Source organism: Pristis pectinata, chromosome 27 (genome assembly GCF_009764475.1).
Source record: "Pristis pectinata isolate sPriPec2 chromosome 27, sPriPec2.1.pri, whole genome shotgun sequence".
NCBI classification, from domain to species: Eukaryota; Metazoa; Chordata; class Chondrichthyes; order Rhinopristiformes; family Pristidae; genus Pristis; species Pristis pectinata.
In genome coordinates this window covers 3,195,131-3,210,184 of record NC_067431.1, presented here as the reverse complement: position 1 = coordinate 3,210,184, position 15,054 = coordinate 3,195,131, and the positions used below count along the sequence as shown (strand labels likewise).

Sequence of the window (15,054 nt, the reverse complement as noted above, 5' to 3'; positions counted from 1 at the left end):
ACCTACATTTTCTGAATGAACGTAAACACTGTTCACAATACTTTATGTTTAAATTAGGTTCTGTATACATTTAACAACTCCTGTTTTTGAATTCTAATCCTCCGTACATAGCATATGAATCCTTAAATGGGAACGCAGAACCTGCATTGTTACATCAACAATTTATGAATCCGTGCCATAAGATCCCATAGCAATCTCATGCCATGAAACAAAATCCAATTAGAAATACATTTGCCTTTTAAAGCACGTTGTGTAAATCTGTTGAGATTTTCTTGGTTTTGTTACAATGTTCCTGAGTGGTATCTGCCAATCTAATATCATTCACAATAGTGACAATGTACTCCCAAATCCTGGGTCCAAAATATTATGTAAGTGGTGAAGAACGGTGGTCTCAGTGCCAATCTGTGTGGAACAGGCACTGCTCACCTACTGCAAGTCCATACAACTTTCTTAAATCCACACTCTCTTGTTTCTCTTTTGCAACCATGTTCTCTCCAATCTGGTGCTTAATCCCTAACTTCATTTGCTTTGACCTTAGTCATCAGCCTCAAATATAATTTCTATTAAATTTCAGCCATTAGTCCAGTCTTCCTGCTATTTCCTAAAGGAGTGCAATCAGGACAGTGAAACTTTCAATTTATTACATTGTTTTCCCATTTAGAGTAAAGGAAGCTTAAAGGAAATTTAATGAAGATGTTTAAAATGTTGAAGGGTTTAAATAAGATAGAAACTATTTCCAATGGTCAAAGAATCAATAACTAGACACATAGATTTAAGATGATTTGCCAAAAAGAGCCAAGATAAGAAATTACTCTATGCAATGAGTGATTAGGATTTCGGAAAGCAGCTTTCACAGAACATAGAACAGTACAGCACAGGAACAGGCCCTTCAACCCAAAATGTTGTGCTGAATTAATTAAACTGGTAATTAAATACCTAACTAAACTAATCCCTTCTGCCTACACAATGTCCATATCCCTCCAATCTCTACATATTCATGTGCCTATCTAAGAACCTCTTAAATGCTTCCATTGTCTAGTATCTGCCTCCACCACCACCCCTGGCAGCACATTCCAGGCACCCACCACTCTCTATGTAAAAAACTTGACCTGCACATCTCCCTCTCACCTTAAATGCATGCCCTTTAGTATAAGACATTTCCACCCTGGGAAAAAGATACCAGCTGTCTACTCTATCTGTGCCTCTCATAATCTTATAAACCTCTATCAGGTGTCCCCTCAGCCTCCGCCGCTCCAGAGAAAACAACCCAAATTTGTCCAACCTCTCCTCATAGCACCTGCTCTCTCATCCAGGCTGAACCTCTTCTGCACCCTCTCCATTGCTTCCGCATCCTTCCTATAATGGGACGACCAGAATTGAACGCAGTACACCAGACGTGGCCTCACCAGAGTATTATAAAGCAGCAACATGACTTCCTGACTCTTGAACTGAATGCCTCAACTTCCGTACGCCTTCTTTACCACCCTATCAATTTGTGCGGCATTCAAAAAGGGATTTAGAAAAATAGCTGCAGGATTTTTGTTTGAATGGAGGAGAGAGGAAGAGCTGGGGAATGGAACTAACTTGATTAATATTCAGAAGAGCCAGCGTGGGTGATAAGTTGAATGGTCACCCTCTCCACCACACTAATCCATTTATACAGTTTCTCTAAACAAATCAGCGGAAGTTTTCAATTGTGGGCATAAGTGCCTAGAAATTGAATTGCATAGCGCTACATTTTGTCTGCTATGCAATTCAAATTCAATGAAAAAGATTCAGTATGAAAACTGGTGAGGCACATGAAGGACAGGTTTTTGAGTATGTAAGCCCGATTTGGTTCTGTATAATGCTTCAGGTTTCATGTGTTACTAAATTTTACAGTGGCCCTTAAACAGAACTATGATGGGACACCGCCATGCACATTCTCATTAACACATCTTTTTGGACACCATTCAATTTACATTCAACATATTTCTTTTAAAACTCTTCCAACTAGTTCATATCCCTCATATTCAAGTATGTTTTTATCCAGCCATCCCAGCATGTATTAGAAACCGTAGCTGAGAATTTCTTCATGGCTTGTGCAAGGGAATCCTGTTTCTCACCATAAACAAGGTTTCTGGATTTCTTCTGGTAAGGCTACCATTGTGATATAGGAGCAGCTTTGCTTCAAGGTCATCAAAATGAAAGTCAGCATTGGTAATTCATTGCCTCACTGACCACACTACAAGCTTATTCAACTTTTCTCCATCTGACTTATAAAAATCAGACAGAAATTTACATTGGTCCTTATGATTGATTTTTTTTGTTAATATTGGCCTGACAATGCACAAATGCAAATAATCCTCAAATCCAATAACCTGATTGACGTAAAAAAATTAAAATTCAATATCAATAAGTCAAATTTCAACTCCCAAACTGCACTGAGACTCTAGGATACAAGATCAAAGATTTCAAACCCAGCACTATTCAAACTTCTGCACCTAAACAGAGGCAGAGCTGCTCTATGTGTGTATACGTGTAGGAATTGGTGGCACATGCAAACTATTACCAGGAGAAAACTTGCTCATTTAAATACTTTCATATAGCATCATGTCTCAGATTTTATCTCCCTCCGCAGCTTAATCTTGGCACATTGGGTTTTATTGGCCTTGAGAAACCTTGCAGTTAAGAAGATGAGCTAAGTACTTTCCAAAATCTACATGAGAGCCAGGAGGTGCAGAAGTGCTCTCTTTGCAGCTCTCCAAGGCAACCTGTTTATCTCTCTGCATTCAGAACTTACCCTCCCAAGTCCTCCATTGAATTTATCCTCCCTCTCTTCCCCCACAATCAGTGAGCAGACGCCCAGCAATCAGTCTACCCATCCCTGCAACAGTGCAATCACCCTTCCCCCATGAACGCACTGACAGTCTTCTCCCCATCTCAGTCCTGATCTTTCTTTGTATCTGTGTTCCCTGCCCAAAGAAGAGCCAAGTCTGTCCATCAGGCTGGTTTCTGGGAGAGGTTCTTTTGGGGAAAAACATCTGTTATTGGTGGAAATAAATTCTACAGTATTCAGAGAACCTGTATCTTCATATTTCCCATGGAGTCAGAGAGACATAGAATTATACAGCAAGGAAACAGGCCATTTGGCCCAACTTGTCCATGCAGACTAAGTTGCCTACTTGAGCTACTTCCATTTCCCCTTGTTTGACCCATATCCCTCTAAACTTTTCCTATCCATGTACCTGCCTAAGACAAGATAAGATTTCTTTATTAGTCATATGTACATCGAAACACTCGGTGAGATGCATCTTTTGCATAGAGTGTCCTGGGGCTGCCCAGAAGTGTTGCCACACTTCCAGGGTCAACATAGCATGCCCACAGCTTCCAAATCCATACGTCTTTGGAATGTGGGAGGAAACCGGAGCACTCGGAGGAAACCCACGCAGTCACGGGGAGAACGTACAAACTCCTTACAGGCAGTGACCGGAATTGAACCGGGGTCGCCAGCGCTGTAATAGCTTAAAGCTAACTGCTACTGAATGCCTTTTAAACATCATGATTGTACCCATCTCTACCACTTCCTCTGGCAGCTCGTTCCATATATTCAGCACCCTCTCTGTGAAAAAGTGGTCCCTCAGGTCTCTTTCCCCTCTCACCTTCAACCTGGGCCCTCTAGTTTTAAACTCCCCTACCCTGGGGAAAAGGTTGTGACCATTCACCTTATCTATGCCCCACATGATTTTATAAACTCTATATGATGTCACCCCTCTTCCCTGATCTCCCACATCTGACAGGAAGTTCCCAACTGAAACTCTTCTGCTCATAGAAAATCCAACCACACTGAAACTTAGAGCCATTATTTCTGCAGGTGAAGTGTAAGGAAGTGCAATTTTGAAAACTTTTGGTCTAACATCTTCCCATTTCTAAATAAACCATCCGTAAAAATGCAATGCCTGTGGAGAGGAAGATGAACAAAGTGCATGCAAATGCTTTTGTTCTGAATAAGCAGAAACAAAAGCTTTCAATCCAGCTGCACCCAAATGTTTGACATACATTTACACTCCTATAGAATGGGTGTAAATGAATATCACGTTTTCTCCTCCTTAGCATAGAATCACAAACATGAAATGAGTTGTATGGAGTTTTGGCAGGTGTAACTCAGAAGCAGAGTAAATTATCAAAAATTTTTCTCTTGGAAGTACACTCCAATCTAAACAAGAGGTTCAGATGCTTCACTGATACAATATGCAGGTGAGAATCTATTGAAGACTTGCCTGTAAAACAGAAATTATCTGGGTGCAAATTGTCAATTGGAATTCAGATGAGGAGCTCTAGTGTTTTACGTACAGAATAAATGTAGGGGTTGGGAGCATGTTAAAACTGAGCAAATTCTATGTATTTAGCAATGGCTCTAGAGTAGAAACTTTTTAGTCAAAATTTACTTTTCAGTAACTTGTTTACCCAGTTCTTCCAGTTTGATAACAGTTCAATTAGATCTATATCCAGGTTTTTTTTTAATTGCCAAGTTTAAGAGTAAAGCGTATGCCAAAAAGAAATAACTCATTTGAGGATTATGAAAAGTCCAGATTGCATTTTTAAACCTGTAATCTGAGAGAGGAAGAGAAGAATGTAGAAGAGTTTTTGAAAAGAGTGAGTTATTGTTGGAGACATTACTGGGAAGTTATTTTATTTGACACCCAGGTATAACACCTTCATTGCAAATTGACTGCTTAGTCCAGAAACCACCAAATTTTGTTACCAAAAGGAATACAAATCAGGCAATTTCTATAAATGAAGATTTGTCTGTCACGTCAGTGTTCATGCATGGACAGTAAGTTGAGAATCCGTGCAGGGAATTATAACAAATGCAGATTTTGTAGAAAGGAAAATATTAGGGCTGAACCTGTGCACTGAAGTTTATTTAATTGATTTTTTTTTTAGAAAGTCTGGCCTGTGGAGACTGATAAAATATCATATTATCTTCAAGTGAGATTGTGTTGACCTTAAGAGCAAAAATGCACTTCAGATACATTTCCAAATTACATAAAAAGTGTGGAATAAAAGAATAGAGCTCACCTTCTTTGGCTGGGAGACGTGTTGACTGGTCAGAATGAGATGACGTGGAATAGCTTAGTGGAGAACTACCTACAGAAGAAAATGGACGAGTTAATTGGAGACTCGACAGACATTAACTCAGTACAAGTTCATTACTATATCACTGTTCAAGTTTCCAGGACCATCCTGGTGCATGTCACCAACTGCTGTCTTTTATAGTCAAGCCTTGCAGACAATTTGAATGTTTCACATCTCACAGCAAATCCTGTAATAATGAATGATGGGATTGTAACACAAGCAGTAGCTGATCTAAGTCAGAAAATGTCAGTGCAGAAAAAGTCAGTGCTTCAACTGATGACAAAGTGTAATTGCAAAATTGCTTAATTCGATTTCTTCAAAACTTCAAAAATGCTCAAATTAAGATTACACGTGACAAAATCAAATACTGTATGCTTTGGCCAGTAATGTGATAAATATCGTTCAAAAAATTGAAACGACCGTGTTTTATCCCATCCAACCCACTTCCCAGCTCTTCCGCCTTTGTTTTGTAAGTTATGGCATGCCAAGTTCCCATCCAAAAACCCTTTGAATGTGATGAGTGCTTCTGTTTCTCCCAGCCTTTTTGGCAGAGGGTTTAAACCCCACCATCCTTGAACCTAAGAACATAAGAGTTAGGATCAAGCGTAAGCTGTATGACCTTGAGCCTACTCTGCACATTCCAATCTGTTCCCCATAATCCTCGACTTTCCTTTAGACCAATAATCCATCAAAAATTCAATGATGTATATTCAACATACAGATATAAATATAGCCTCCTCGGATCTCTGCGGGAGAGAATTCCAGACTTGTGACCCTCAGAAAAGGAATTCCTCCCTCAGCTCTGGCTTACTTTACATAGAGAACACCAACAAAAATTGGGTAATCATTTTGTGGAGCACCTATGCTCGGTCTATAGGTGTAACACTAAGCTTCTGGTTATCTACCATCTTAATTCACCATCCAGCTCCCACTCTTATCTGTGGCCTCCTGCACTGTTACATGAAGCCCAACACAGACTTGAGGAACAACATTTCATATGTCTGTTTGAACATCTTGCAGTTTTCTGGACTCAATATTGAATTCTCTAACTTGAGGTAACTCACTCTTTCTTTCTGTCTGTATTAGAACTAGCCATTTCTGTCTGTCATCACTTTGGCTGGATTTTCTGTTCCTATTGGTATAGTTTGGCCTGCTGGGGACATCCCATGGCTTTACAACACATGACACAGACAAAGAAGCATAATCTGATCCTGTTACTTTACTGCCACATTAATTCATTCAGGCATATGCGATCAGAGGCATTCCCTTTGTTCTAACAGTCCCTCCCCCACCTTTTCTACTACTGAACACTAACCTGCTTCCAAAGAAGAGTCACGGACCTGAAACGTGAATGGTTTCTCTTTCCACAGATGCTGCCAGACTTGCTAAGTGTACCTAGCATTTTCTGCATTTATTTTTTTTCTTCGGATTTCCAGTATATGTAGCTTTTTTCTAAATTTTCCTCCTCAACTCCCTCTTAATGGACACACCTTTATTGTGAAACTGCATCCCCTGGGTCTAGATTTCTCCAGAAGGGGAAACATCCGCTCAGAATCCTTAACTGTTAATTTCCCTTAAAATATTTTATGTTTCAATGAAATAATTGGTCATTAATCTATCATCCAGTATAAGGCAAGGCTGTCAACCTTTCCTCACATGACAACACTTTCATCTGAAGGATCAACCTAATGAACCTTCTCTGAACTGCCTCCCATACGAGTACATGTAACTGAGGAGACGAAGTGCCTACACGGGACTCTGGATGTGCTTTCGTCAATGTCCTTCACAGTGGCAGCAAAACTTCCTGACTTTTGTTCCACACCCTTTGCAATAAAGGCCAGCATGCGATTTGTTTCCCTAATTACTTGTGTTGCTTGCATGCTAACTTCCTGTGTTTCATATTCAAGGACACTCGGATCCCTTTGCACAAAAACATTCTGTAATCTCTCTAAATTTGAACAATATTCTGCTTTTCTACACTTGTTGCCAAAGAGGATATCCTCACATTTCTCTCCATTATACTCCATACTCAGGGTGAAGGGGTGATCCACAGCTCCCCACTAATTCTTCCACCAATTACCTCCAATCTATGTCCCCTAGTTATTGACCTCTGCTGATAGAAATAGGTTCTTTCCATCTAATCTATCTGTACCCCTCAAGTTTACAGCTATTAAATTTTTATAATACTTTTAATTTCTGTCTCACTGCTTTCAGAGCATTGTAGCCAAGACAGATACATGACTTCATAACGTCAACATTGCTGCCTTCTATCTGAATTTCATTCAGGTTACATGGCTGCTCTGCAGTCATCTGTATTTTGGTTTACATTCAGTTTATTTCCAGACCAAATGAGAAGACTTCATTTTGAATAACCTCCTATGTAAAGACTACTACTTTAAGCATCTCAATGGGCAGAACCATATCATCTGTTTAGTCTAGGTCGGTGAACTTCTTGCTGCCTTGTTTTGTCCCAGCAGACCTTGGTAAAACATGTGGTCTGGTGCAATGGTGCAAGGCACAAGTTTGGAACAATGGTGCAGCCTTGCCTCATGCCACTCTTGATGCTGAATGAATGAGAGGAGTCAAATGTTCATATCTGATGCTCCAGCATTACAATGGCAACAATGATCAGCTTTTACATCATGTACGTCTTTCCTGTACTAGTGTAAGGCTAAAAGACATGGTCATTGATAGAATATCCGCTCGGGAAACTTTGATGTTCTTGTCAATGGATAGTTCCCAACCTGGTCAGTGGGCAAATTATCAGCAAGAGGTCCATCAAACTTTATCTCTGTTAGTGACTGAAATGGGCAGCATCGGGAGACTTTGCTTCTTCAGATGCACTGTACTGGTGAATACATTGATCCACCACATCAGATTCCAGCACACCATTATTAAAGGTTCATCACTTGACTGGAGCCAACCTCATGTCAGACCACGCCTTGCAACGACAAACAAACCTGAAGTTATTCACAAGCACCACCCTTCCCATCTACCTGTACTGTGACCTTCGGGATCAGTAGTCATACACATCGAGGTCCCCTTCTCTTCCTCTACACTTCTCAATATCCTCCCATTTATTGTGCACACATTGCTCACCTTTCTCAAATACGTTACTTTATGCTTCTCCAGACTGAGTTCCATTTGTCATATTTCTGGCCTGTCTACCAGTCCAATGAAAGCTCGCTACATTCTCAGCCATTCTTCCTCACGACCAACCACACCTTTCAGAACTCATTCAACTAGTGAGTAATTCTCTCAGTCCCTTGATTTGCAGATCTTCAGTGTTTAAATAAATCCATGTGAAATGATTGGAATATACACAGCAGAATTTACAAAGTAACAATTGGTCTAGGATGTATTTTGTATCATTTGCTTCATTTTTGGGATCTGGAGAATGTAACCAAACAGTGTAAATTCTTGCTTATGACATTTATCTAAATGCTGGAGTTAAATACTTATTTAAATTTTATTTCTGTAATTTTTTGAGGCTGCAAATCCCATCTAATCTATGCAACACCATAGTTAAGAAACTGAGCAACCTGATATGAACCCATGATGAAAACCATTCTGGAATGGCTGCCTAGGGATGTGTGGCACTGAGGGAAAATCAGAAGGAGTCATAACTGGACCTGATCTGGCACACTTACACTGCATTAAAGGCTCAGAATGCAGAAATACAAGGAATAAATGTGCTTCACTCAGTAACTCAATGCTAAGAATGGAATTTCCATTTGCTGTAATACGCTGAGATTTTTTTAGGCTAGATTCCCAGAAGGATGGTGAAATGAGTTTGGGTCATGAAGCTAAATTCTCTTCTGTTAGTTGTTCAAACTAACAGTCAGACTTGACCAGAAGAAGAGAGTCAAAGAGTTACAGAGTTATACAGCACAGAACACAGGCCCTGCAGCCCAAATCATCCATGTTGCCTAACTGAGCTAGTCCCATTTGCTTGTATTTGGTAAATGAGGATGATTTACACGTCATAAGGTGATATAGGGTCAAAATATGGGAAAAGAGTAACAATAAATGGGCAGAAAAATAGTTGTTTATTGATGTATAACTTCCTATTTACATCTTTCTATTGGTTCCTCGTTCATCCCTCAGGATGCACTAGCTGCACAGTATTTTGAACAATTTTGCACATTTAGAGCCACCTTCTGCAAATGGCGTTGATGTTAGGCCAACTGTCATTTTAAATCACAGAGAGAGTTTTTTGTTTACCAAGGTATTACAAAATATAGGACAAGGTCAGCTAAACAGAGTTAAATTGAAGATTAACCAGCATCCCACTGTATTGTGGAACAGGTTAGAGGGCTAAATGAAGTACTCCTATTCCTATATTCCATATTTTCATCCTAGATTTTTATGGAAGGGAGCTTCAGAGATAAGGGTATCTTTTAGTTGAAGAAATGGCCACAATACTGGAGCAAAATGTGCAAAAGGCCATCAATAGATAAAAGTTTCAGTATTAGATAACCTGAGGCAGGGTAGCGAAGGGCAGCAGAGTGACACACCTTGGAGAGCTGCTACCTCACAACCCCAGTGGCCCCAGTTCACTCCTGCCCTCCGGTGCTGTCTGTGTGGAGTTTGCACATTGGACCTGTGACCGCGTGGGTTTTCCCCGGGTGCTCGTTCTTCCTCCCACATTCCAAAGACGTGCAGGTTGATATGTTAATTGGCTGCCATAAATTGCTTCTATTGTGCAGGTGAGTGGTAGAATCTGGGGGAGTTAATGGGAATGTCGGGAGAATAAAATGGAATTGGTGGAAATGGGTTCTTGGCTGGCGATGGGTCAAACAGCCTGTTTCTAAGCTGTGTGACTCTATGACTTTACGGGCGCTGTTACTGGGATGCGAGCAGCTGGTTGGGGATGGACAGAACTATGGTCAGTAGCACACATCAGGGTCAAATTAGATGCCAAACTGCAAACAATCTGAATCAGCTTCAGATAGTACAAAAAATAATAGTAAAATAACCTAAATTCTCCTTGGCTATTTACTGTATTTCATGTTGAGAATTTAGTTTGAAGTTTCCCTTCATAGTCGACATAAATTCTTCTTGGTGACACAAGAGCCTACACATGCTGGAACCTGGAGCAAAAGACAAACTGCTGGAGGCACTCAGTGGGTCGATCAGCATCTGTGGAGGGAAAGGAATTAGCCCTGATGCAGGATCTCAGCCCGAAACATTGACTGTTCCATTCCTTCCAATAGATGAGTTCCTCCAGCAGTTTGCTTTTTGCAATAAATTTTTCTCTCCTGATTTTACCTTTTCTTTAAACAAGAACAAGAACAGTTACTTCCCTTCAACCATTCAGTGCTTGAACCAAACTACGTAACCCTAATCACTACAGTTTAGCAACACTTTGACTACTTTGCACTAAAATGGACTTTGCTTTTTTCCTAATTATGTTCTTTCTTGTAAAAATTGTGTATAATTTATGTTTAATTTATATTTTTTCTTGTGAATCCTGCTTATCTGATGCTATGTGCCTGTGATTCTGCTGCAAGTAAGTTTTTCATTGGACCTGTGCACACATGTACTTGTGCATATGACAATAAACTCAGTTTTAAGATATACTATTTTATCTTTACATATTATTTGTGATTAATCTCACATGAAACAATCTGATCAGTGATCCAACATATGTATTTTGCAGATTATCCAGCTCAAGCACAAATAAGCAGTACAGTCAAGAACAACAAATAACCCAGAATGGGGTGAGCTATAGAAGGAAGACTCAGACCACGAAGTGTGTAGCTTGACCATGATTTATATGGAAAGATAACATATTAAATGTGCCCATCAATTGGTAAATAAATTTGAGTAAGTGACAAACAGATCAGGGTTGGAGACAGCAGGAATGAAGAGTGCAGCTTGCAGTTCCATGTGGGTGAGATTAGAAGTGTCCTTCGCCATGGGCCATGTGTTAACCGCATGAAGTGATGTGCTTTTTGTTGCACTGCATTGTCTCAGTATGGTGAATTATAGTTAAAATGGAAGGCTGGATGGAAAAACTTCTGAGCTGCTTTTTGATTTTTTTGATTTTTTAATCTGTTTATTAGATTGTAACTGTTAGGTTTAAGTAGCTAATGGAGTCTCTTGGGAACTGCCCTGACTGTAATATGTTGGAGGACTTTTTTTAACTTGAATACAATCGTGTAAATCTTTTTCACTCCAGTGTAACAGAAGGGAAATGTAAAATAACTGGTGAGTGGTAAAAATGGAAAGTAATCACTTAAGTAATTAAGTTGCTGGTCTTTACAAGTAACAAAATATAAATCAGTCAATAATTCTACTGTCAGAAGGAGGTCATCATGCCCAATGCGACTGTACTAGATTCAGCATCCAACCTTCTGATCTCCCCTGTCAGCCTATTAGTTTTTTATTTTCAAAATATTTGTTTTGTTTATTGTCTTGTTTACTAAGTAATAACTTGCTAGCAACTTTATAGTCCTGGAAGAAATCCTTGTCTCTTTGCTACCAGCACAACAACAATACGTGGCTGGCAAATGTTTGTCTGTGTCTTTGTGTATGTCTTAATTTTCTAAATGTTTTAAACAGGATTAATGTTTTGAGAATTATTGCATTAAGAAACAAAATTAAGTGAGAATTAAGTGAGAAAATTAAGTGAGAAAATTACAGAATGTGGTTTAGCATTGTACCCGTGAGATTTGGCAAATGGCCCAAAACAGTTTGTGAGTCACCAATGACAATGGCATTTGGCAGGACAGACTTGAAGAGGGATAATTAAAGAGTCGTACTGTGAGACAAAACCAGTTTCAAGTGAAAAGATAGTCCATTGCAGCAGTTGCCATCAAGGTAACAAATCTCTTTGAGTTGGGTCTCCATGCTGGAGAGGGGTTCATCAATTGCCACCAGCAAATTTACTTTAAAAATTTCACACTTCGATATGTGAAAATGTTCTCAGTTGATGATAGGGAATCAATAAATAAGTACATACACAAAAAAGAGATGGAAGTAAATGTTCAGAGGTTAACGTGAACAAACTGGGAGGAGGCATAGACTGTTGAACCAAATGTGCTGACAGCAATGTAAAACTCTGTGTAATTGTACAATGGAAATTGAATTGAACTGCACTTGAGTGTTTGATAAGTACAATTCCATGTAATTTCTGCTCCTTTAAATGAAGCCTACCAAATTGCCACTGCTGCTACTGCATTTTGTAAAAATTAAATAACATTTAATCATGTGGGAGAACTTGAATCTGTCCTGTCTCATTAACCCTCTGTGTCCTTTAATCTTGCTTTAAATGGGCCACACCCTTTCTCTTCAGGCTCCTGACAGGAATCGACCTATTTCTTCTGGAGCTCTTCACATTGTGGACCAAAGGGCCTGTACTGTGCTGTACTGTTCTATGATTCTATGATTCTATGGTTTATATTATTTTATATCAGAATTTTCCATTCTCCTACTGATGCATTGGACATTTGGCAATTCATTTTGTGATTTATTATAAATAACCTTCAGGTTAGGACCTTATTGTTCAAAAAAAGTGACGAGAAGAACATCAGGAATTGAGAAGGGATTAAACAGCATTAATAGATCAATGGTTCAGATAAGAAGCAGCAGCAGGAGATATACAGCCATCCTCTGCCAGTCAGCAGGTTCCAGGCTGGTTTGATTGTTGGCCTCAACTCATTTGGTCTGATCCCATTCTTTTACAGTCCAAAAATTTCAGTTTTGTATATATTTAGTGACTCTGCATCCACAAGTACTGTGGCAGAGAATGCCAAGGATTCATAAACCTCAAGAAATTCCTCCCCATTTCAGGCTTAAATGGGTGACCCTTTAGGTGAAGCAACACACAGAAAGCTGGAGGAACTCAGCGGGTCAGGCAGCATCTATGGAGGGAAATGGACAGTTGATGTTTTGGGTGGAGACCCTTCATCAGGACTGGAAAGAAAAAGGGGTGATAGCCGGCATAAAATGGTGAATGGAAGGGGTGGAGCAAGAGCTGGCGGGTGATAGGTGGATCCAGATGAGGAGAGGTGATAGGCAGATAGGAGTGGGAAGAGTGGAAATGGTTCCAGAAGCTGGGAGATGATAGGTGGAAGTGATGAAGTGCTGAAGATTATGATATCTGATAGGAGGAGAGGTGGGGAGGGCAGATGGGAACAGTGGGGAAGGGTAACCAATGGGAGGAGTGTGCGGGTGATGGGCGGATGGAGAAGGTGGAGGAGGGGAGAGCAACTGGGTGATGGAAGCTGGGGTGAGTCCAGGAAGAACTGGGTAGATGTAGAGAGAGGGGAAAGGGATGGAGGGGGAGCAGATAGCATGAACATTGAAACACCATTTCGGGTGTTTCCTGGTACATCTGGTGTTTCCTGGTACATCTGGTGTTCCCTGGTACATCTGGTGTTCCCTGGTACATCTGGTGTTTCCTGGTATATCTGGTGTTCCCTGGTACATCTGGTGTTCCCTGGTACATCTGATGTTCCCTGGTACATCTGGTGTTTCCTGGTATATCTGATATTCCCTGGTACATCTGATATTCCCTGGTACATCTGGTGTTTCCTGGTATACCTGATGTTCCTTGGTACATCTGATGTTCCCTGGTACATCTACATGATGTGGGCTATGAATGATGGTAAAATCTAAAATCAGAATACTGTGACTGTTCACAATCCGAAACAAAATACAAAGCGTTGAAGGTATCCTGCAGGTCAGGGGCAGCATTCACGGAGACAAGACACTGTTAACATTTCAGGTTGGTGATCTTTTCAGATGTAGCTAAGTTTGGGATGATCACAAGGATAGAATTGGAGGAGCACAGATATCATTGGAGGTTATAGGGCGAGAGAGAATACAAGTGTGGGGGTGTTTGTTCTACAAATATTTAATTTCGATTCGGTTATAATTTATGAATACTCAACCTCATAAATGAGGACCATATTCAGACGCGTTCACCGGCGATAATACAGCATCCTGAAAATACACACAAATGAAGAGAGGAAACAGAACAGCAGATGACACACATCCGACACGAGTCCAGGTTGAGCGCGACGACAGCGTTTTACCACGGTGATAGGGAAGGTATCCGTGCGGATCTGGGACCCTTTGGGGAGAATTGAAGAGCGTTGACACCCGCATATCCCGGGTGGGAAATCTTTCCGGTTGCTTCACAGGGAATGCAACAAGCCCCGTTCTGCAGCTCTCTGCCTGTTCACTTCCCTTTGCTCCGCTACAGGATTCTGCTGCTCACACCCTCTCTCTGCTGCACAGAATCTAGTCTGAACTCAATGTGCCTTCCTTTCTTTATTTTTGTTTTGTCTGATATCGTTTGTTTCCCTCCCTCTTGCCTTTTCTCGTTTTTATTCTTTCACTTCATCGCATTCTACAACTAAAATTATTTTGCAAAGATATATAACACAGCGGGAGTGAAAGGGTGCCAGCATTTCGGTGAACACCAAGCTCCACTTTTACATCTTAGCAAACAGTTAGCGGATTCCGCAGCGAATTGTTGACCTGGTCTCCGGGGAAATGAAGTGCCCGTTCAACTCCGCAAAAATGTAGGATTAGTCCAAACAAATCAAACTGCCAACTTTTAAAGTAGTCGCTCAATAAAGTTAGTAAAATTAAACTTTGTGGCACCTTGGTGGTTGGCTTGGTGGTGGAGATATAACAGAAACTGTGGTGGAAGAATGTAACTTTACCGATCTATTTCTGACGTTAAGGACCTATTACTGACATTAAGCTGTTGAGAAACCAGACTAATTAAATTATTTTTGTTTTCTAATTAATGAAAATTTTCCTTCGTTCCTCATCTATTTAATGGAGAGTTCAAAGGATTACATTTTAAATGCAGTTGCATGGAAGAGAATATTACTGAACTGTGATTAATTAACTCCTTGTCGGTATATGTGGGGTATACATGTTGGGTTTCCCACCCGCTGTTGTATGTGCACGCTT

The 15,054-nt window shown here is 40.3% G+C and overlaps 1 protein-coding gene across 6 annotated transcripts in view; it reads right to left on the bottom strand.

Annotated features, from left to right (window-relative positions):
- fli1 (Fli-1 proto-oncogene, ETS transcription factor) overlaps positions 1-15,054 on the bottom strand; it is a 73,933-nt gene that overhangs the window by 46,858 nt on the left and 12,021 nt on the right. For all 6 annotated transcript variants that reach the window (XM_052039796.1, XM_052039795.1, XM_052039800.1 and 3 more), the window contains one exon: positions 5,062-5,130. In XM_052039796.1, the coding sequence (XP_051895756.1) occupies positions 5,062-5,130 (69 nt within the window). The remainder of the gene's footprint in view (positions 1-5,061; positions 5,131-15,054) is intronic.